The following is a 22,930-nucleotide window of genomic DNA, read 5'->3' on the forward strand; positions in this document are numbered from 1 at the left end:
CTTCTTCACTCATTCAAAATTGGATATGCCCCCTTTAAAAAGTGACATTTTATTATCAAGAAAACACTGACTAATGAAGCAGAGCGATATCCTGCATTGTTTGAGCCTGCGAAGCACTCAGCTCGCCCATGTATAAAGAAAACACTGGCTTATGTTTAATATTAATACAGTTTTCAAATAAAATGTGGTGAAATTGAGAATATTGCACTATGACCTGCAAAACTATTACAAGAATCTCATAAATTACAAAACAGTTCAGCAGTTCTTTCTTTGATCTTTGACAGTTCAAACTGATTTTGATTTGCTCGCATCTCATTGTGCAGCCCCTAAACCTCTCGCCCACAAACAAACAGCGAGTGTTTTTTCTGCCCTTTTACATCATTAAGCACGCACTGAAAAACACAGAAGAGGATACAGCCGGATTGCGGTCTGTCTACCACGTTGCCCTGGTGCAATTTGAGAATCCCTGCAGATGTTCAAATTGCTAAGATTGCAATGTATGTACGCTTTCAAAGCAATGGAAACATTATCTGGAAAACAGCTACGGGGCTAAAACCCACCAGAGAGTTGCACCACAAAGGGCAGGGTCCACAGGGGGGAAATGTGAGGTATTCAAATGCATTCAATAATAATCTTGTTAGAATATACATAAACTCACATTAGTTACAGTTCACTAGCAAGGACCACAACCCCAGATACGATGCAAGGTGTTTATTGGCAGGGGAGAAACATGAACAACACGAATGTACGAAGTTGATGCCGTTTTGGGTCTTCTTGAGATGAGGGCTGAAGGCTCCCGGGCCTCAATACCCCCAAAAGAAGCTTAACGAGATTGGCAGAATGGAGGACAAGGAGGTAATGGTGTGTGTAGACCTGGAAAGTCATGGAGAACCCGTGCTCCACGATATAATGAGGCAGTCAACGACGCCTTAACTGGAGGCAGATGTGGCAGCGCCAATGTGGGAAAAGTTTGGTAGGAAATGTGGGGACCAGGCGTGGAACGACTTTAAGTAAAGGATGAACCAGATCCTGAGTCCTGCTGGGAAGTGCCACTTGACGACCAGTGCACAAGGTCTGGACGGACTGCAAAGGGGCTCGGAATAGATTTTGTTACCACAGTAGTCCTGCTGTTTTAGGGGAAGACTTAAGCGTTGGTTGGAGGTCCTTGATGCCAGGGTGAGGAGAACTATTGTGGACAAGACGGCCTCTGAGCAGGGGAACGCGCCTGAAAAGACGTCGATGCCACTCGGGTAGGCTTGAGTACTTGCAATGTGACTGGTAGTCGAAGGTGAAAGGGAAGTAATTAGTTAATGTTAAAACGTGGTGAGGGTAGAACGAAGCCATGATGGAAGGAACGTTAACGGAGCTGGATGGTCTAGGAAGACTGAAGCACCTGAAGCGGAGCTTATGTGTGAAACAAAACGTGGTAGCTGAGGTTGGAGGAACTGGGGTCGATGATGTTCCACCTCGGTAGTAAATGTTCTGAATGTATTTGTTGATACAGGGTCATCGGACTGGACGGCCATGAACATGAATGGCCCGACAGGAAGACAGCAATCCTTATAGCATTGGTCTTAAAGAACCCCCAAACCGGCTGATAGAACGGTGTATCAAAGTGCAGCAGCAACTTGATGGACTGGATGAGAATGACGACACTTTGGAGTGATGAACCGAAGACGTTAGGGTCGGGAGGTGGGCGATGCAGGGCTTGTCCCAAGGGAATGATCTGCGTGGTAAAGTTGGTATAACCAGCTGCTGTTTGGAGGACTCCAAAACATGGCGGCATCCCGGTGCCCGAAGGGGGAAGAGGCGGCATCCCGGTGCCCGAAGGGGGAAGCGGCTGCATGAGGGAAGAGGCTGCATGAGCGAAGAGGCTGCATGAGCGAAGAGGCTGCATGAGCGAAGAGGCTGCATGAGCGAAGAGGCTGCATGAGCGAAGAGGCTGCATGAGCGAAGAGGCTGCATGAGCGAAGAGGCTGCATGAGCGAAGAGGCTGCATGAGCGAAGAGGCTGCATGAGCGAAGAGGCTGCATGAGCGAAGAGGCTGCATGAGCGAAGAGGCTGCATGAGCGAAGAGGCTGCATGAGCGAAGAGGCTGCATGAGGGAAGAGGCTGCATGAGCGAAGAGGCTGCATGAGCGAAGAGGCTGCATGAGGGAAGAGCGAAGAGGCTGCATGAGGGAAGAGCGAAGAGGCTGCATGAGGGAAGAGCGAAGAGGCTGCATGAACGCGGAAGGAGGAGACATGGCATCCCAGTGCCGGGGGGAAAGGGGGGGGTTGACCAGAAAGTAGACCTGGCATCCCGGTGCCGAGGGGGGAAAGAAAGTAGACCTGGCATCCCGGTGCCGAGGAGAGAAGGGGGAAAAGAAAGTAGACCTGGCATCCCGGTGCCGAGGAGAGAAGGGGGAAAAGAAAGTAGACCTGGCATCCCGGTGCCGAAGGGGGAAAGAAAGTAGACCTGGCATCCCGGTGCCGAGGGGAGAAGGGGGGGAAGAAAGTCGACCTGGCATCCCGGTGCCGAGGGGGGGTTAGAAAAGGGGGAAATAAGAGACCTGGCAACCCAGTGTCAGGAGAGCATGAGACAGAGGGGGGGGGGGGGGGGGGGGGGGGGGGGGTCTGGCATCCCGGTGCCTGAGGGAGAAATATTTAGTAAAGGTAGAGTTCATGGTTAGGGGGAGGACGAGGAGGAGATCTGGCATCCCGGTGCCTGGGGGAGAGAGCATGAGGGGGTAGAGCGCGAGCATGAAAGAGGGGGCATGAAGAAGAGACACACTTGTTCGGATTTGGTTTAATTTAGAAATAAATGAGAAAAAGTGAGGCCTAGTGACCCAGGAAGAGAAAATTGCAACCTTTCGCTGGATAAGAGCGGGGCCTGGCATGAACCCAGCGAGAGGGAGGGAGAAGGAGGAAGGGGGAGAAAGAGAGCGGGTGAGCGAGAGCGAGGGTAAAGGACGGGAGGAAAAGGAATGGAAGGAATGAGGCTGGAACCTGGCGACGTAAAGCCAGAGGATAAAACGCCGGAACCTGGCGACGCGGTGCCCGAGGATGAAATGCCGGAACATGGCAACGCGGTGCCCGAGGATGAAATGCCGGAACGTGACAACGCGGTGCCCGAGGATGAAATGCCGGAACGTGACAACGCGGTGCCCGAGGATGAAATGCCGGAACGTGGCAACGCGGTGCCAGAGGATGAAATGGCGGAACGCCCGAGGATAAAGTGCCGGAACGTGGCAATGCGGTGCCCGAGGATAAAATGCCGGAACGTGACGACGCGGTGCCAGAGGATAAAATGCCGGAACGTGACAACGCGGTGCCAGAGGATACGCGGTGCCCGAGGATAAAATGCCGGAACGCCCGAGGATAAAATGACGGAACGCCCGAGGATAAAATGACGGAACGCCCGAGGATAAAATGCGGGAACGTGGCAACGCGGTGCCCAAGGATGGAAACTTTAGAACCTGGTAAAGACTGTAACCGAAGCTATAAGCTGGCAACTTTGAGTCAGACCAAAACGCGGTAACGGGATGAAATGCTGGAACCTGGCAACGCAGAGCTTGAGGATAAAATGCTGGAACCTGGCACGCCAAGCCATAGGGTAAACCGCAGGAACCTGGCGACGTAGCCAGAGGATAAAACGCAGGAACCTGGCGACGTAGCCAGAGGATAAAACGCAGGAACCTGGCGACGCAGTGCCAGAGGATAAAACGCAGGAACCTGGCGACGCAGTGCCAGAGGATAAAACGCAGGAACCTGGCGACGCAGTGCCACAGGATAAACCGCAGGAACCTGGCGACGCAGTGCCAGAGGATAAAACGCAGGAACCTGGCGACGCAGTGCCACAGGATAAACCGCAGGAACCTGGCGACGCAGTGCCAGAGGATAAAACGCAGGAACCTGGCAACGCAGTGCTAGAGGATAAAATGCAGAACCGGGCAACGCAGTGCTAGAGGATAAAACGCAGAACCTGGCAACGCAGTGCCAGAGGATAAAACTCAGAACCTGGCAACGCAGTGCCAGAGGATAAACCGCAGGAACCTGGCAACGCAGTGCCAGAGGATAAACCGCAGGAACCTGGCAACGCAGTGCTAGATAAAACACAGAACCTGGCAACGCAGTGCCAGAGGATAAAACGCAGAACCTGCCGGAACGTGGCAACGCGATAAAACTATGTAACTTGGCGATGGTAACGGTGCCAGAAGATTAACGATGGGGAAGGAGAGGAGGGGGGAGAGATGGCAGGGCAAGTTTTTTTTTTTTTTTTTAATATACGTTTTCATTATTTTATAATAAACATACATACGTTGTATGTATTTATTGTTATTTTGAGCGATGCGGGAGGGGTGAGCGAGTAAGGTGAATTAATGCTTGAAAGAGGTGAGAGTCTGGCTCCAAGGGCAGCTCGGTGCGGAAGGAAGGAGACAACGGAGGAGGAAGGAAACGACGGAGGAGGAAGGAGACGAGGGTGAGGATACTTTACCTGGAGGAGCCGCTCCTGCCCGCGAAAGTGGGCGGGGCAGAGCGCGCTCCGCAGTGGAACGAGAGTTAACGGGAATTGTGAGCGCAAAAGAAGTTTAAAACATCATGATTTGATGACGGTGCCGTGGTCTGGAGTCCACGCGGACGGTCAATGTAGAGAGAAATGACGAGCGCGTGCGGTGGGCGCTTAACGAGCGAGGCCGCGGGATGAGGCTGGGATGACGCGGGCGCTGGAAAGACCGGAGCGCTGGGAGGAGGGCACAGGACGCACGGTGATCTCAATACCGGACTAGCAGAAGTGATGCGAGGTGGGACGCCGGTCTGCTGACGGGAGCCTGGCCGTGAGCGAGAGCAGAGCCTGTGAGAACAGCTGATGGGACCGGACCGGTCCTAGTGGGACACCAGTGGAGGATGGCCCGGTGTGGCGCGCCTGTGCTGGGCCGATGCATCGAAAGGAACGAGGTCGAGTTGATCCATAGAAAGGTCGGGACCGAGTGTGTTTTCAAGCGAGGCTCCCGCCGCCATGGAGCGTGTGCACGGAAATCACGAACACAGGTGTGTGTGATCTGGATGATTAAGTAGTGTAGCCGCAGGAAGGGGCGTGGTCCTGCTCCCGAACTTAAGATAACAAACTTATCTCCATTTATACAGTTGCACAAGTGAAGTATCAAATTGTGTTTTTTTTGTGTGTGAATCATTAAAAACTGTGAATATTCCCTTTAAATATTGAAATTGACTGCAAATGTTATTTTAAAAACACAATATATGCTACATGATAAATTGACTTGATTATGAATTAGTAAATATATAAATGAATCTAAAGCTGGACCATGAATAAAAGGGAACATAAAAGAAACAGGTAGCTTGATAAAATGTAAAAAGAGGCAGAGGTCTGTCTAAAGCAGCGCAGTTGGAGCAGGTGAAGATGAAAAGGCAGCCTGATGCACTCCAGGACACAGGAGTTCTGGGACTTCTCACATCGTCTCTATTCCTGCTCGAAAAATACACTCAGGCGTAGAAATGCAAATATGGAAACTGGCTCTTTTCATGTCTGAGCAGCGGAGAGCGACGGTAGAAACGCATTATTCAATGAGATCTAAATCTCGAATGTGCCAGTAAAGCAACACGCTACGGGACAAAACCAGCTGGGCGTCCCCTGGATACGTCCGGAGAGATGGACGAGACGCACGGCGGACGCTTTCATCGTCTCAGCAACGAGAAACGCCTCCGCTGTCCTGACACCGAGGTCGCCCGCATCAAAAGGGTGAGCGCTCTCGTCACCTCGGGTTCTTACAATAGCTTTTCTATAAGTGTTTTTTACAAGTTTATAAGAGCTTTTTTTATAAGTTATCTGTTTTTTATTATTTACTTCTGTACCTACTTTGTGTTGCAACAGTGGAATTTCCCCATTGTGGGACAAGTAAAGGCTCATCTTATCTTATCTAAATGCAGATGTCAAATCTGAGAATATGCAAGAAAAAGTGATATATTGTAGGAACATTTTTCATTTTCAATATATATAAAACATTAAATGACAAAAAGAAAGAAATGGAGCAAGACCAGAAAGGATAAATTAAATACAAAAAGAAAGAAATGAGACCAAATAAAAAAGAAAATGAAGGCACAGAAAATCCAAAATAATCATTCCATTTAGTCCAAAGTCCAAATGTGATTGTTCTATTTTCCGTATGTCAATTATAATGTCGGCCCAGTTCTTGTGTCATCCATTCTTTAGTGATGGCCGTTTCCTCCAGAGATATCTATTTATTGTGTTCATGTTTTAAGACCAAATACGTGGTTGTTTGAGTGGGATGATGATGTCAAAAATAATCTGCAGTGTATTGTTAAGTCCACTCCATTTGTGAGCAAGAGGACACGGCCAGAACACATGGTAATGGTGGGCCGCCAGGCAACCATCATTTCTCCAACATTTAGCGTTTCCTTGTGAATAATGAGCACTTTAAAATGGGGTTGTGGAAAAATGGGAGACAATCTTCCAACAGAATTCTTTCCAGACTTTGTGGTGTACACACATGTTCCCATTCTTCATCAGTCAAAACAAAATTACTCTCTATTTCCCATTTATTTTTAATATATTTAGTTTTGTGGCTGTCCAAATTGTTAATGCATTTATATAATTTAGATCAGTCAGTGACTTTTTTGTAAATACCTTTTGTTATCCAGACCATATCCAGACCCTCTAAAATAATCTCTTATGATTATCAAATCATTGTCATCTAATTTAGTAATCAAATGATTAACTGGTCTGTACATACCGGCATCAGGTTACATCATATTCTGTACAGACTCCAGCCTCCTTTTTCTTTTGATAATTGTAGAATTCTGAACTGAATACTCGTTTTTTTTAACCTTGCCATATAAATCGAGAGATTGTTTTATTCCACTCGGGGATGGAAATTTGGAGAGTATGAAATAAATGGAGAAATCTGGGCAAACATTCATTTTACTAGTTTCAATCCTTCTACTTAAATATGGAATAAGAATACATTTTTCAAGGTATTTCTTGATAGTGGGTAAAAAAGGCATGTCTAGTTTTTCTCTAAAAGTGTTGACAAATCTTTAGGGAGAACCACACCTGAATATAAGGATTCTGTTTGGCTTTTAAATTGGTAGGTCTTTCTAAAACTCAAGTGTGGTCACCAATTAAATAAAAACTTGATTTGTGCTTCGCTGGGGGTGCAGTGGTTAAGGGCATTTACATTTTTATTGTAAAACCACAACCTGCTAAAACACTACAGGAGATATTGTATTAACAAATGTCCTTTCTCTAAACAATCAACAAATCTGAATCCTTGTCAAAAAATTAAATATATATATATATATATATATATATATAATGCATGTTCTCCCTGTGTTGCTCCACAGGGAGAACATGCACTCCTCCCCTTTGGGGCCAGGACTTTCCTGAAAAAGAGATGCTACATCTCAATAAATAAATACTTTAATCTCTCAGATATTTGCACAAATCTATGCCCTCTTTTTTGTTTGATATTTATTGTTATAAAATTGAAAAAACTATAAGAAAAAACAATAAGAAAGACATTTTAATAAATATCATAGTTAAGATTGAAATATTGTACAGATCATGAATGGGTGAAAGTGATACCAGTGATGTGAAAAAAATTAACACTCATGTCCTATATGCCTAAGTCACTGGCATAGCCTCCAGTATTGTATTATAACGAATCTGTGCATATGTAAAGTAGGTTATTAATGACTTTGTTTGTTTTAGCTTTAAGCTATAACAGGCAGTGCACAAATTCAACAGAGCACAATGGACCATTCACAGCACATGTCTCAGGGGCCAATGCTAATGCAATAAGGAGCCACATGGGGATCTTGGAGGAGGATTGCAAACACTGTTGCCAATATATTGTTGCAGCTAAATAATATTAATGGCAACACATAAGAGTTTAGAGAATGCAACCCTTTAGTCCTGTCTTAATGTAGTGCACTGAGTGACTGGGAATATTCCAGTTTTCTAACAAGTTGAGGCAGACATTTGTTCTTCCCCCCAAAACATTTAAGATGACAAACAATCAACAGCTGGCAGAGGATGTCACAGTTACAGAGGGAATGACAACCGTTTTGATATCATCGCTTCAAACTGGCCGATACCGTCTGCTAACACGTTTCGCGCCGCGCCAACAATTTGTGTTCCATTTGTAAACACCAGAGTCACATCTGTTTGTGTGTCCACTTGAACATCACTTTCTGGATGCAGCATTTTGATTTGTCTTTATAAGTCACTTTGCAAAGTTAATGAGCATTTCACAGCCAAGCACTAAACAAGTCAAATACATGGAGTGTGATTTCTCCCTGATGGAGCAGATGGGCCATTGGTGGCTCAGGCTGGCAGCGACTTCACACTGTGGGGCCAGCACTGGCATTAGAGCCCAATGCCACACTTTGTGACAGAAAAATGAGATTATGAGACGCACTTTTGAAACTGATGAGCCCTCTCTAAAACATGAACCACTCCGACACACCATTTGACATCTGCTTAGTTTTCAAACGGTTATTAAACATGTACTTAACCAACAACTGCTTCTACAGCTTAGGGGTCAGCCTGAGTTTAGTAGGACTTTTGATACCGTATTGTAGTTTTAGCCATCAGAAGACTGGCTTTCATCGAGACTATTTGGACTATAGAGGTTATGCAGATTAAATCACAGCATTCTTAATTCTTTTGCAAAAACACATAAGATTGTGAGATATTGTTTTTACTGAAAGAGCTTAATCACAAGTAAAACGTAAAAAAGTGGCTACAACAAATACATACGTAATTAAACATTTTTTTTAGAGCAGATAGTACTTTCAGTATCAATGTTGACGTATAAAATAAAATAAAAAAGCAAAAAAGCTCCACAAACCAAAACATAATAAAATGTAAAAAAAAATTCTGCTATTTATTTTTTGATTCCCCAAAACAATTTTTTGATTTCATTTCACTTTCATTTCACTCTGACTTGCATTTAAAGATGCACTTTGTAACCTTTCGGGGAGAGGGTCTCCATGGAGATGTTATTGACTTGCCTGGAATGTCCCACTGTATGGCATTTAACACATAGATCTCTATGGAGACAAGCAACCTGTTAAAGATCCAGGTCAGATCTGTGGAGAAGCATGTTTTTTAAGGTATTATAGCAATAAAAACACCTTCACTTTAAAGTAAATGCAATGCAGGAACATTTTATACCAACGCTATAACATCTCCACAATCACTTCCCTGCTTGGAATATTTATAGAAAATCAATATGACTCCCAAATTACAAGCTTCAATTTGATCAAAGCTTGTCTAAATGGTGCAGAAACGTGCGATCAAAAGCCTGTAAATGTATGGGAATGTGTCAGACGTCGGAATAATGCCCCTGTCAACATGTGCCAAGTGAATACCGCACAATAGTGACATAAATGATATATCACAACAGCAATGACAGGCCAAGTCGGGACCTCTAATGCATTGTACCGGCTCAATGGGCCCACGCTATGAGATTGTGTGGTTCTGCGCTCAGCTGGTACGCCAAATATCACTGTAGGGAGCCGCGCGCATGACAACCCGACTTTGATACACCATTGGCTGGTTCGGGCATCCATCTTAGCGCCTGTCAATCACGTCTACATTTGGCGTAGTTCAGTGGCAGGGCTCCAGACCAGTGCTGCCAAAGGAGGACGCTGTGTGTGTTAATATGGGCGATAAAACGTGGCACTGATGCAGAGGAGAAGGGGGCACTGTGGGAAAATTAAAAGTGGAGAGTGTTCAGTTGTTGGTGTACTGGTGGTCTTGACCGGCTCTAACAGTTGTATTTTGTGAAGAAAACAAAAGGAAATTCTGAAAAATAATAAACATTTCAAATAAAAATTGCAAGCGTTCAAAACTACTGGTTAATTCAATTTGATGTAGTATCCATTTTAACATTACTTTACAGAGATGTTTTACATTACAGTCCCAAGTAATGACGAGGCAAATGTGTAAACTTTGCTCTTTGTGTATTAGAATGAATCTTATTGTTTGTCAGATGCCCACAGTCTTACTTCTGAATGTTGGGACCAGCAACAAGTAATTTGGCTCAAGTACGATTAAAATAACTCAAGGAGAAGTACAAAGTAGTAACCACAATATTTATTACTGACCTAACTCGAGTACTAGTAAAATAGTACAGATAAACTACTACTTGAGTATTGAGTATGTGTGAGTTAATGTAATTATCCATAGATTTGAGCATTTGATACAAAAATACATAACTGAAGTGTTGTGACTTTCTTCACACTAAATATTACTCAAATAATAGTAAAAGTATGGTTTCTGAAAAGTACCACCTTTGGTAAACTGTAACTCACTATTACAATAGCTTTATCTAATTGGATGGACTAGACTAAATAAAAAAAAGTGATTTTGGTAGCTCTTTAGCTTGTTATTTATAGAAATACATATTTTTTCAGACACGTTTTCTCCTCATGCATAAATACTTCATCCAGGGGACAATTGTGCTTTCATTGGACCTTCATTGTATGTCACAGCATCTATCATCCATCATCCATAAACTGTTGAGGACAAGTCCCCATACTATCACACACGCACACACGCACGCACACACACGCACACGCACACGCACACACACGCGCACACGCACACACACGCACACGCACACACACACGCACACGCACACACACACGCACACACACACGCACACGCACACACGCACGCACACACACACACACGCACGCACACACACACACACACACACACACACACACACACACACACGCACACGCACACATACGCACACACACACACACACACGCACACACACACACACGCACGCACGCACGCACACACACACACACCCCTACACACGCACACACACACACCCCTACACACGCGCACACACGCACACACGCACAGACACGCACACGCACACACACACACACACACACCCCTACACACGCACACACACACACACACACCCCTACACACGCGCACACACACACACAAAAACAAACACACAAACATACAAACACACACACACACACACACAGTATGCATATTGTAAGAGCTGCGCAGACTAAAAGTACAGAATAAGTTGGAACACCCTGGTTTATACAAAGACTGTTTTAAGTGCATCGCCTACGCGATACTATGGAAAGTAATAATAAGGAAGGAATGTTTAATGTGAATAATCTGATATCAGCAGGAGCTCCCAAAGTGAACCCATGTTCTGGATTCCATGGTTAGACTTGAGAAAGCAATGTCTTTGTGTTCAATTCAAATAAATGCCATTATTGATCCCAGTATTTTGGATTCCCTAAATCATATACAAAATTAAAGTTGTATTATGATTTATATAATGTATGTCTAACATTGTATAAAAAGACAAACAGCACAAAAAGGGTCTAGGCCTAAATCCTTAATAAAGGTAAACTTAGATTTTAAAGCATGGTTTTCTAAAATGAGAAAGGACTGGTAGATAAGATGTTTAAACTTGTTCCAAACTCTCTCAACCCATGTAGCAGATTGTTAGCATTCACATGCATGTTTAGCACATGCACAGCTTTATTGAAGTGACGCAAAGCTGAGCGCCCTCGCACATGACCAACGCACTCTCATCCTGAAACATTATATAGCGGCATAGAACGCTTTTCCTTCCACATTCACAACTGTTAAAATGTTTACAATTAAATGCAGACAGCGACATGTGATCTGATTTTAGGTGCTGCCTTTTTAAGGGGTTACTAACAAACTTTCATTGGGGTCCAGTTTGAAAACATTTCACACTTCACAGCGATTTTTACGGTATTTTCCGGACTTGCACCTTTGTTCATAGTTTTGGCTGAGGTGCGACTTATATTTATACTTATATACTTATAAATAAGTAAGCAAAATTCTGCTTCTGTTCGGATCAGAACATCACACACTGGACTTTCCTCTGTGCAAAACAATGCAGCTTTATGATTGGCTGATGAGTGTTACATGCCAAAACCTTTACCTTCCTCTCGTTGCTCTAAAGAGAAGAACGTGTTGCAGAGTGAACCTTCTCATCAGTCAGCGCTGCGATTCTTTCTTATTTAGTCAGAATAAAATCACGACTGATCTCCCGTGATGTAAAAGCTTTCTCACGTCGTGATCTGACACACGGTGATGCTCAAACTCCCATTTCAGTTGAAACAATGTCTTAAAAGCCGCTCATCTCTGAAACACGGGGAGGCTGCACTGCTCGTCCTCCATGACTGCGGGGCTCATGCCGTTTACTCTAAAGTTTCGTGTCAGAGCTTCAGGTTCTGGGCTGGGATGAAGAGCCAAAAGTTGGGTTCTGCAGCTTTACTGGTGGCGACCCTAAACCAGCTTAGAAACATTGGAACTTCGTATACAGAGGCAACCTAAGGGAATTAACCCATTTACATTCTCTTGGACATAAAAACATGATGTGTTAATGAAAGGCCTAATTGAAGTGACATAGGGAGGCCTCCAGAGATGATTGTAGATGATGCCAACCATGGAACAACACCCAGCCACAGGAGCAACCTCAGCAAAGTCACCAAACACCCTTTCCCACTGCGCATCCTTGAACATGCCGTTTTATTCTGGCCGTACATCTGCCCGCCCATCCATCACCGCAAGCCCTGAGTGACTATGTTCTGCGGGCATGTTTCAGTCTAGCAGCAGGCTCAACTAATTTGATTTTTAATTCAACATGACTTTTAGAGTAATAGTTTGAGCTGAGGTTTAATTAATCTGCTCTGACATGTGCTAATTTTCTGAACCTGTGTCGCACTCCTCAACCATTAAAGCCACAAACAAACTGTGGAGCAGCGAGGGACCAGCGGCGACAGGTGGGGCGGGCACCAGCGGACGGACTTAGATAGACCTCTGCGTATGTGCATGTGTGAGTGTCAAACAGAAGGGCCGGGAGGCACTCAACACTGCTACAGAAACAGCACAGCTCTTCTAACGAGGCCGAACACAGAGAAGGTCGATGGCCAGATATGGGTCACTTTGGCTGTGGATCAAATACCTACAACATGTTATTTTAGCTTGTAAGTAATAAACACCATGTACAACAGATTTCAGATTACAGTAGTGTTGTCATGATACTACAATTTCAAACTTTTAAATACAAATGCACCGCATGCACACACACACACACACACGATCCAGGAATGATGGGGAAACGGCCCTCAAAAGACTTCAAACCGAGAGTGATGCTAAAGATCCTTAAATATGCTCGTCCACAATTAGTGATTGATCAATAAAAAAAGCAGTCCAGCCCTACTAAATACTAATGATTTAATTTTCAACAAACAATGTTATTTGATCATTTGAACAGACTACTGAAAAAGATGACTGCCATTCATAGCATTGATACTTCTCAAATGAGAATCTCGTTAAAATTATTATTGTCACGAATGATTATTTGGGGTATTTTGGTCAACTAATCAGCAATTATCTTTTCAATTGACAAGTCAAATTTATTTTGTAGATTGAGACTTTTTAAATACATTATCAACCAAAGAAAGGTTGAAATTTGATGACTGGCTTCCAGGTAGAGAATAATGTCACTGTCTTTGTCATAAAAAAGGTTTTTTGAGTCCGTGTAGTCCAGATAACAATGATAATTATCAATATACAAAAACAATTATTCTTTATAGTCGACAAGTCACAATTAGTCGATTAACTGTTGCAGCCCTTGTTTTAGTAGAAAGACTAAAGTGATCTTACCATCCAAAGTTCTAAGCAACCGCTGAACCTAATAGAGAAAAATGAATCTGTTTCTAAATATTCAGCATATGGTATAACATCCTTACAAAAAGGAAACGTGTGACCCTAGCTCTATCAAAATGATTCAAACCCACAAGTTTACAGATGAATTATGTCAAACTCCACTGCCTTTTAGTCTTTATTCTCTTTTCTCGCATATACTCATTGGCAGAGGACCAAGCTCTCTCCATGGCAGAAAATAACAGAGCTTTTACACAAGAGGGACCACACATGGGATGAGCTGCCTACGCCTGCTGCTCTCTCCTGCTGAATAAAAAATAAAAAATAAAAATGGACAATTTTTCACATATGACTATAAAATCAATTTCCAGACCTTGTTTTTCTTTCCTTCTGCTCTCTCGGTCACCTTGGACTATTTCACCATACATTTGGATGCAAACAAATGCAACAGCAGAGGGAAAATACACCCAAATGTGCATATAAATACATATGTGCTACTCAGTCAAAGGCACACATTCACATTGGGAGGAGAGTATGTTCAGTACACCTTGGGGAACAGTGGGAGTTCAGAGAAAGGACTGTATTTGCCAGTAGAGCTAGTGTGTATCAAGTGAACCAGTAAATACACCACAATTGTGCTCTCGCAGGTCCACATCCACCTCAGAGGCAGGACCTCTGCTCTTAACATGTTTGGCAAATGCACGCCACAGCTCACTGCTGCAGCTCAAATTAATAATATATGACATATTTATCAATTCAGGGAAGGTAGATGAATTTTACTTCTTTGAAAAAAAAAAAGAAAAAAGGAAAGAAAACGTGTTATGCATTTTCATGGAAGCATCTTAGTTCAAAGCAGACATTTGATGTCTTTTCTTTTTTTCAGTTTATTTAGCTAATTTAGACATTTTCCTATAAAATAATGATACTAATGTTCATAAAGAAGAGGCAGAAGCCACCTATTCCTTGTACAATTACACTAAACATATAGAGCGGCTAATACCTTTAGCACAACATACAATCTCCAATGTCCGTAGACTACAAGAAGCATATTCAACTGCTGCTCTCAGCATCCACTTTTTAACCCCTGGCCCAGCTTTTTCCATACATTAACAACAACAACAACAACAACAACAACAACAACAACAACAACTGAAATGCAATGCTATCCCTCTTCTGAAACATTTTTTTATTTTATACACAAATAGTGCAGTTTTGAGGTCATCAAGGTTTTTGAATTTTACAGCTTTTTTCTGAATAAAAACTTGATTTGTTCTGGTATGTTTCAGATTCTATCACATACTTGATGAAATTAGATTATTTTATATTTTGTTGACGGACCATGCTGACTCTCAACCTATGGATAATTACAGGTCACGGTAGCAACTAGCAGTGGAGTTTTAAAATATAAAAATGACCAAAATGACTACGTGACGCTGTTGAATCCCATATACATCACCTGTAAAATCTGTAAGCAAAGATAAGCGGAAGTGTAAAACAGGAATGTCAGAACAATAGTGCCTCAAATGTGAGACAAAGTAACAAGATTACTTCATGAATCACTCAAAATGCAACTTTTTCTTTTTGTATGTTGTGTTTTTAACATACATATATTACTGTATGTCTTCTTGGTGGTGAAAGGGGGCTGCTGTGATGGGACAAACCCAAAGCTCAGTCTAGATGTCAGTGACTGGAAACATCCTGTACCAAAGAAAGAAGCAAGGGAGATTTACTACAAGCCAACTCATCCAATTTCAACTCTGATCTTGCTGTGAGCCGCAGAGAACACAAATCACCTCCCATACATAACCCTGGCCTGACAACTCATTTCATCTTCTGCAATAATGAATCCATTATCGGCGGGAGATCTGCCTTTGGGTGATTCAGACGCGAGCGGAGAACGAATAATGGCTTGGATAAGTCATCATCATCATCATCATCATCATCATCATCATCATCATCATCATCATCATTATTAGCAACAATGTCACTACCAGCACTACCTTATACCTATGTGAACTTTGGGCAAAAGAACAACAAAGTTTACAACCTAGAAAAAGGAGTTCAAATGATGATTGATTTTGATATGGAAAACTAGTCTTGCAAGAATGGAGCTGTAGATCCTGTGTTGATTTTATTTTATTTGGTCATTCCAAAAACAAAGTAAAAATGGCTTTTAATGATGATTTCATGAACATACTATACAGACTTGTGCCTTCTATTAAACACAAATAATAATCGAATGACTCTTACTACTCCTCAGTCGGACCTCTGCTCCATAAGGATCAACTGTAGATCAACTCTCCATTCAAAAAACCCTCCCAGATAGTTGAAGATTTCACATGACTCGATATCGATCTGTGGATATTCTGATTAATTGCCCAGCTCAGAGGTCTTGAGAAAGGTAATGGCATATTTTTTTTGTTTTTTTTTATTATGGCAGATGAGCTAAAAGTGAAAGAAACTCATTTTACAGACACAGGAGGAGAAAGGGTTCTGCCAAACAAGGGGTAAACTGCATTTGTGAGTTTGTACAGAGCTACTTTACTTTGAACTTGAGGTGAGAGATACAAGAGTTTACAAGAAAAAAATGTAAAGATTGGTTTGAAGGTGTAAAATGACCATTATTATTATTATTATTATTATTATCGGGAATTACATTTTAGGAGAGAGAGAGAGAGAAAAGTATTATCTTTCTAAAGAGGCGATTAATTGATATTGATGTAATTTGATGGATCATTTCAGTCCAAGGTCTAATCCTGCGTTGAACAGTTAGGTGTAAATAAAACCATGAAGCAAAGAAACAAGCAAAGTCCCAAAGCAACAGTTTGGAGCGTCACATTCACCTTGGTAAAGTCACAACATGAAGGTTACAGTACGGAGCAGGTACCGACACAGACTTCCATGTGAGCGTGTCATTAGAATTTTAATGTGCTTTGCTCTGAGTGGTTAAGTCTGAGGGAGTGGAGTTCTTATGGCAGCGGGCGGTATGTGTGTGCGCAAATGAAACTACCGTCTAAGCAGCGCAGTCAGGCGGCTGTCACAAAGCCCGCTGATCACAGGAAACGCTCCGTGTTTGAAGTCTCCCCGGGACTGACAACTCCTCTTCCCGCCGGGACCCCCTTTCTCTCTTACCCCGCACCCTTTTCTATTCTCTTTATCCTCTCTGCTAATGCACAAGTCTGTTTCGTATCACATCGACAAAGGGATGGGGTATATACACGATGCGCAGGCACACTTCGGAGGCCTCGCGGGATGTTGTGGGAAATGCATTGAGCTGGCGATGTGTTTAGCAGCACCTGTGCGCTCTGTCTGTGTAAATACTGACACGACGAGCTGCCGTCTCTCATCGTCTGACATTCGGATTGACATTCAATCTGGCTTTGTGGCACGAGGGCGGGTGACAGTTGACCTTCAGCCCGGAGATGGATGAGCGTGCGCGCCTCTACATTTGAATGCGTAATTGCGTCAAAAAGAACGCGGCCCGCGATGGAGTCATTTGCGACATATTTCCATTAGCGCGGCGGTTCGTGCGGATGTGTGCGCGCCGTGATTGCATGCCGGTTCCACGCCTCGACTAGACTCCCCCAAAGGTCAAGGTTCGTCAGGTTTCATCTCTAATCGGCGTGTGCGAGCAGGAGCCCATCCGTCATTGGGACACGTGCCTACTACATGTCCCTGTCGCTAAGCTGTCTATTTTGTCAGACGGCCAGATACATCACGTTGGGTTGGGCATTGGCACCAAACGCCCTGTAAATACATACAAATATGCAAATTAATGACAAAATAAACATCACCCCCAGAACGAGCCATCTATCAATGACTACTTTGCGAGCTTTCAGCAATGGCACAGCTACAGTTACATGCCATTCCATAACAGTGGATCCAGATATTTAACAACTTCTACTCCTGAATTGACTTGTTTTGTCTTTATTTTGTCAAAATCTATGTATAATCCTTTTTTATTTTTTCCAACTTTCTTTTCCACTTCGATTGCTGATTTTGTCCATTTTATCTGATGTTTTACTGATAAGATTGTGGGCAGGAATACTATAAAATTGAGCTGGAGCAGGTCAGAATTGTTGTTCAGATTGCAGATTTGTTGACCTGATTTATGGTTCATATTTTTTAAATTACTGGACCTATCCACAGGAAACAAAAACTGGCAGAAGGTTCATTGTCTTCTCTGTCAGCACAAACAAACAGAAGATTAATCATTTTAAAGTGGAAAATGATTCTTTACCAAAGACATGATTGCTGTCAATTGAGAGGACTTAATAATCCACAATATTACTATGAAGTTCGTGATGCTTCACCATGTAACTTATGGCACCTGATTATTTACAAGGAGTAGTTAGTGCTTTGCCTGAAATGTTCCAGATAAATGTATTTATCTTGTATTTATTCAATTATAGGTGATGCAAAAAGTTATGCTATGAAAGTTATGCAAAATCAAATAAGAAAGACTTGATAAACATGCTTTCTGACAGTGAGAACGCCCCTCCACGGATCTAACTTGGCCTAGTGGTATCACCTGCTTGTCTCCTTGGAGATAGAGAAGTTGAATGCCAAACCTCTTTTATAAGACAATAAAAGACAATATAATAGTACTTTATTTATGTTACCAAGTGGTCTTATAGTAGTTCAGATAAAACTCAAGATTATTCGAAAACTGTTCAGGAAAAGTCACATTTTGCACTGTTTTTATGTTTTTTTTAAGTATCCATACTCATTAAAATAGGTTTTGATACTAGTTTTGTATTGATTAATATCTGATTTTCAATATTTAAACAACCCTATGCCAAACTGTGGAACACTCCAGGTAAAACAAAAATACTTGATGTAGATAAATTGGCTCATAGTGCATCTTTAACATTGAAAATCACAGAAAGTTTGACATATTCTGCACCTTCAAAGAGGCGACACAACAACATGTTTTCTTATCTGAGACTTGCGCTCGAAATGATTCAGCCCTGAGGCAGGTCATCAACATACTTGTGGCATTCATGGTCAAATGGCACTACTGTATTGTCCCGCTCACTGTTGTTTTTAGCTCATGTTTGTCTGATCCACCACTACAGTCAGAGCAATGCAATTCTGTGGTAAGTCTTTAAACCCAGAAGAAGCAGGAGAGACTAGACATTTCACAACAAAAGTCAAAGCTGTCTATGGAAATGAACTTGTCCAGACTGTCGTGATCATCTCAGGGCTCCAAAACACGTCACTTAATTTGACAATGAGTGGGAGTCGCGTTCTGACAAGTTTGTAAAAAATCCCCTCCTAAAAGATGCCAGATTTATTGTGAACTACATGAGGGAGTGGACGCCCATAAAAGTTTATTTCTGTCTTGTCACTTGTGTCTGAAGGAGATCCTATGACTGGCAAATAAAGAGGGAAATTAGACGGAGGAACGGGGGAGCAAAAATGGAGGAGAATATGCGTTTGAATACATATGAATGCTGGAGGCAGTGCACTGGCTTTATGAGCTCTCCACACAGAGCAGCAGCGGGTGACAGCCACAGGGAGGTTGGGGCCCGGTGTGAGGTCCTCCTGTCTGCGAGTGCCACAACAACCGCAAAACCCAACCACAAAGACACTTCTCTACGTCTCCTTTCTACAGATTCCACTGCACTGTACAAAATTACAGAGTGCAAACAGTAGTATCAGCCAGTGTCGACTCACTATAGTTTCATATACATCATGGGAGAGTACTGCTACTTCAAAATAACACTTGAACACTGTAATTAATCATTGAAATGAATCCATCAAAAATGGAAAGTAATTGATGCTCAAATGCGTATGTAACGTAACATTGTTAATAAAATTCAATGTTGCAATGTTGCATCTCCACAAACCTGACTCCTGCTTGTTTCTATGGAAATGTTGCAATAATATTTCACTGTGTGACATAAAACGTATTCATATCTATGGAGAAAGTATGGTTTTAACTTTCTATTTCCATGGAATTATGCAGGAGACTTTCATACTACATACTACATTCTACATACTACATACTACACACTACACACTACATACTGTGCCTTTAATGTACTATATACTTTTATAGTATATGCAAGTAAAGAGAGAGTTCATATTTGTCTTGGTTTGGTCCTGGTTTGAGTGTAACCTTTACGTAGACTTGGTTTGGTCCTGTTCTACACTTGGTCTAGTCCAGGTTTAGTTCTGTTTCTAATCCCAGTTTACTCCTAATCTGTTACTCAACAAAAAGTGTATTTTTTTCATATCCCGTACGTATACAATTATTTCATTAGCTTCCATAAACTGTGAAACTGATCCGCTGCCTTTGTGTGCGGTCTTTAGTAGCAGTGGGTTTTCATTCCTGCACCGATGCATCTGTCAGGCACATGGCCCCAAACCAACAGCTCACACATCTGGTTTTTGTAAATTATAATATTTTTGGATTGAAAAAGACAACGTCTTTTAGCAAAATTTCCCCCAAAATAATGTTATTCACTCCGATTCTATTATTGTGAGTGTGATGATCATGCAAATAAATAGGAAAATTAGAAAATGTTGCATTGCGGCCCAAATATCTTGTTTACACATTAGTCACTCTGTTACAATGTTCAGTGTTTACATGGACTGCCAGATGGAGCTCTCTGCAAGAATCCTTGTTTAACCTCATTGGACCCTTTTAAGCATGGTTTATCTCCCCAAATTGAATGTTTATGTAGCGTTAAAGGTTATTCCTACTGTGAGACAATCCAGGAACAACACAGAAGACTGACAGGCTGATTGCACGCTGCGTAAGGGAAGAAGTCACTGAATGCGGACTCAAAAACAGCAGTCACAAATCTGCGGTTCCACCCGCTGCACCGATCACTCCCAAGAGCGATCCCTCAAAACTTTTGAAATTAATGAGAGTGAAATAAAGGTGATGCAATTTTGACTTGGATCCCTTGCCAGTTCCAAGAGCCGGTCTATGTGAAGAACAGTTGTTTTAGTCAGGATAAGTGGTAACAGTTCTGGACCAGCAAACTCTGTTCTCGCAGGACCTTTTCATAAATGACAGTATGCAATTCTTCAGATGTAACATTTTAAAATACTGAAACAATATGAAGGAGGAGGTGGGCAGTGTTACTTTCTATCCTTACAACAAAAAGTGTGTGAGATTGGGTGAAAACTATCTCTTGAGAGCAGTGTGAATTTGCTCCATTTATGTGTAATAAGATTAGATGTGTAATTTAGATACAGTTCGCACGATAAACCACATTTGAAAAACATTAACAATGAATACAAGATTTATTTTCATGTCAGAACTTGTTTTAAGAAGATTTAGACAAAAGTGTTTTGCAGGTTTATATGTTGTTGATAGATGATAGATGATTTGGGGGGTCTAATTTACCCATAATGACCATCTTTCACAATATGTTCAAAATAACCCACGCCGCAGACACATAGATATCAGGATAGAGTCCAGCAACAACTCAAATCTAGTCTAGCAAATAACAAGACCAGGACAAACTGTTGATATAACGTGACGCAAACATGTTTCCACTTTTGTGCAGCTCAATGTTTTTTTATGTGCATTTTCCTTGATAAATTAAAATACAACGTAAGAACAAGGCAAGTTTCAGTGTGAAGTCCACTCATAGGCTTGCTACAAATCTAGCTACTCCGACCTTTAGATTGAAAATGGCTTCTAGGATGGCAGCCAAAACGTCTTGATGTCATAATGAAACCTTTTCTTACACAGATGACAGATGACTCCTGGACAAATAAGGGATTACATCGACTTGCGAAGTGGATAAATTGAGTTATAAGATACATCACCTAACTCCTAAACTAATGCAAATCTAGCATCATTGTCGTAGCAATTGACATTTCAAAGCTATGTAATATACCAAATAAATAATATACCAAAAGTCCTCAGATATTGCCTATAAACAGGAAACTCAAACCCATGAATACTTCAGCTTGTGCATTGGACTTACTTCTGACATTTGCCCCATTGCCACGTCCAAAACAACTTCTCTTTGTTCTCCTTCATAGAAGCACCAGAGTTTTCTTAACCTCATTGTTCCTGATTAGACATTCATTTCTTTTCATTTCAACATTAATAATAATTCATTGGCCCAACCTTAAACCACATCATCCCCCTCATCATTCATCATGTCCCGTCACAACGGGGCCAAGGAAGTGCTCCCTGACCCTCTCTGGGAACGGATGTGGATCACTGCGCCGGGTCACGCTTGCTGTGCTAAGTGCTAAGATACTGTTTGCAGTATTTAAAGTCTTGTTTGTGTTCTGAGGAAAAGCAAAGTTGAGGCTTTAATGAGGAGTTGATATTGGCAGAAGTAGTGTGGGTGAGGAGGCCACTATAAGCAGTCTGTGTGTGGACGTATCTCTAGTGGACTTACCAAAGCCAAAGGCAGCCGGAGCAGGGATGGGAGCAGACTGGACTGGAGTGGACGTGTACAGGCCGGTCACCAGCAGGCCGTCGAATGACACGCTGGTGGAGATGGTTACTGGAAAACAGAAGAAATGATAAATATATTAAAATAACATTATTCGTATTTGGAAGTCTCCAATTGTCTAAAAAAGGATCATTTTGAGTTGTTCTAAATACAGAAACCATGTTTTATGATAAGAACAGGTGACTAAAGAATACTGCCAACTACAAACAATGAGACGCTTTTAATACACTTGCCCAGGAGTAAATGCTTATACTACAGTAAGCGACAAATCCTTCTCACTACAAAAAACAATCAAACATATATTTATTATATTAACTTTTTGTGATTTATTTCTACTCTAAATTAATAGAAGATTATTCCATACCAAACAAAGTAACAACCATTTCAAAAAAATTAAAAAACATCTTTATATGGTCAAACATGTATGTATTGTCAAAGTAAGTGAGCTAACTAAGCAACCAAATCATGAAAATGAGCAAAAGAATTAAAAGTAATAGTCTCAGTAGTAAACTTAAACATAAATAGCCATCACCACCAAAATGCTTTGAAGACAAGAGCGTTTTAAACAATACAATTACATTTAATTTACTGGAGAGGGTTTGGCTGTTAAGTAACATCATTTCAGCCACAATCTAAAGATAACGATCGTGTAGTCTGGGCCTCCTCCCCTGAAGTTATTAAAAAGAGACTTATGGGTGAAGCGTCTCCGCCCTGAGAGAGTGGCTTAACCTGTCTTCATCTCGCGGCTCCACGGCGTGCAGCAGCTGGCTCTGTTATCGCCG

At 42.2% G+C, this 22,930-nt stretch overlaps 1 protein-coding gene across 4 annotated transcripts in view; it reads right to left on the bottom strand.

Moving 5' to 3' along the window:
- Positions 1–22,930, bottom strand: part of LOC140349222 (reelin-like) — a 114,393-nt gene that overhangs the window by 73,853 nt on the left and 17,610 nt on the right. For all 4 annotated transcript variants that reach the window (XM_072435494.1, XM_072435495.1, XM_072435496.1 and 1 more), the window contains exon 2: positions 22,092–22,199. In XM_072435494.1, the coding sequence (XP_072291595.1) occupies positions 22,092–22,199 (108 nt within the window). The remainder of the gene's footprint in view (positions 1–22,091; positions 22,200–22,930) is intronic.

Source organism: Eucyclogobius newberryi, unplaced genomic scaffold, assembly GCF_026437365.1.
Source record: "Eucyclogobius newberryi isolate DKJ021-1_F unplaced genomic scaffold, fEucNew1.0.hap1 SCAF_7, whole genome shotgun sequence".
Classification (NCBI taxonomy): Eukaryota; Metazoa; Chordata; class Actinopteri; order Gobiiformes; family Gobiidae; genus Eucyclogobius; species Eucyclogobius newberryi.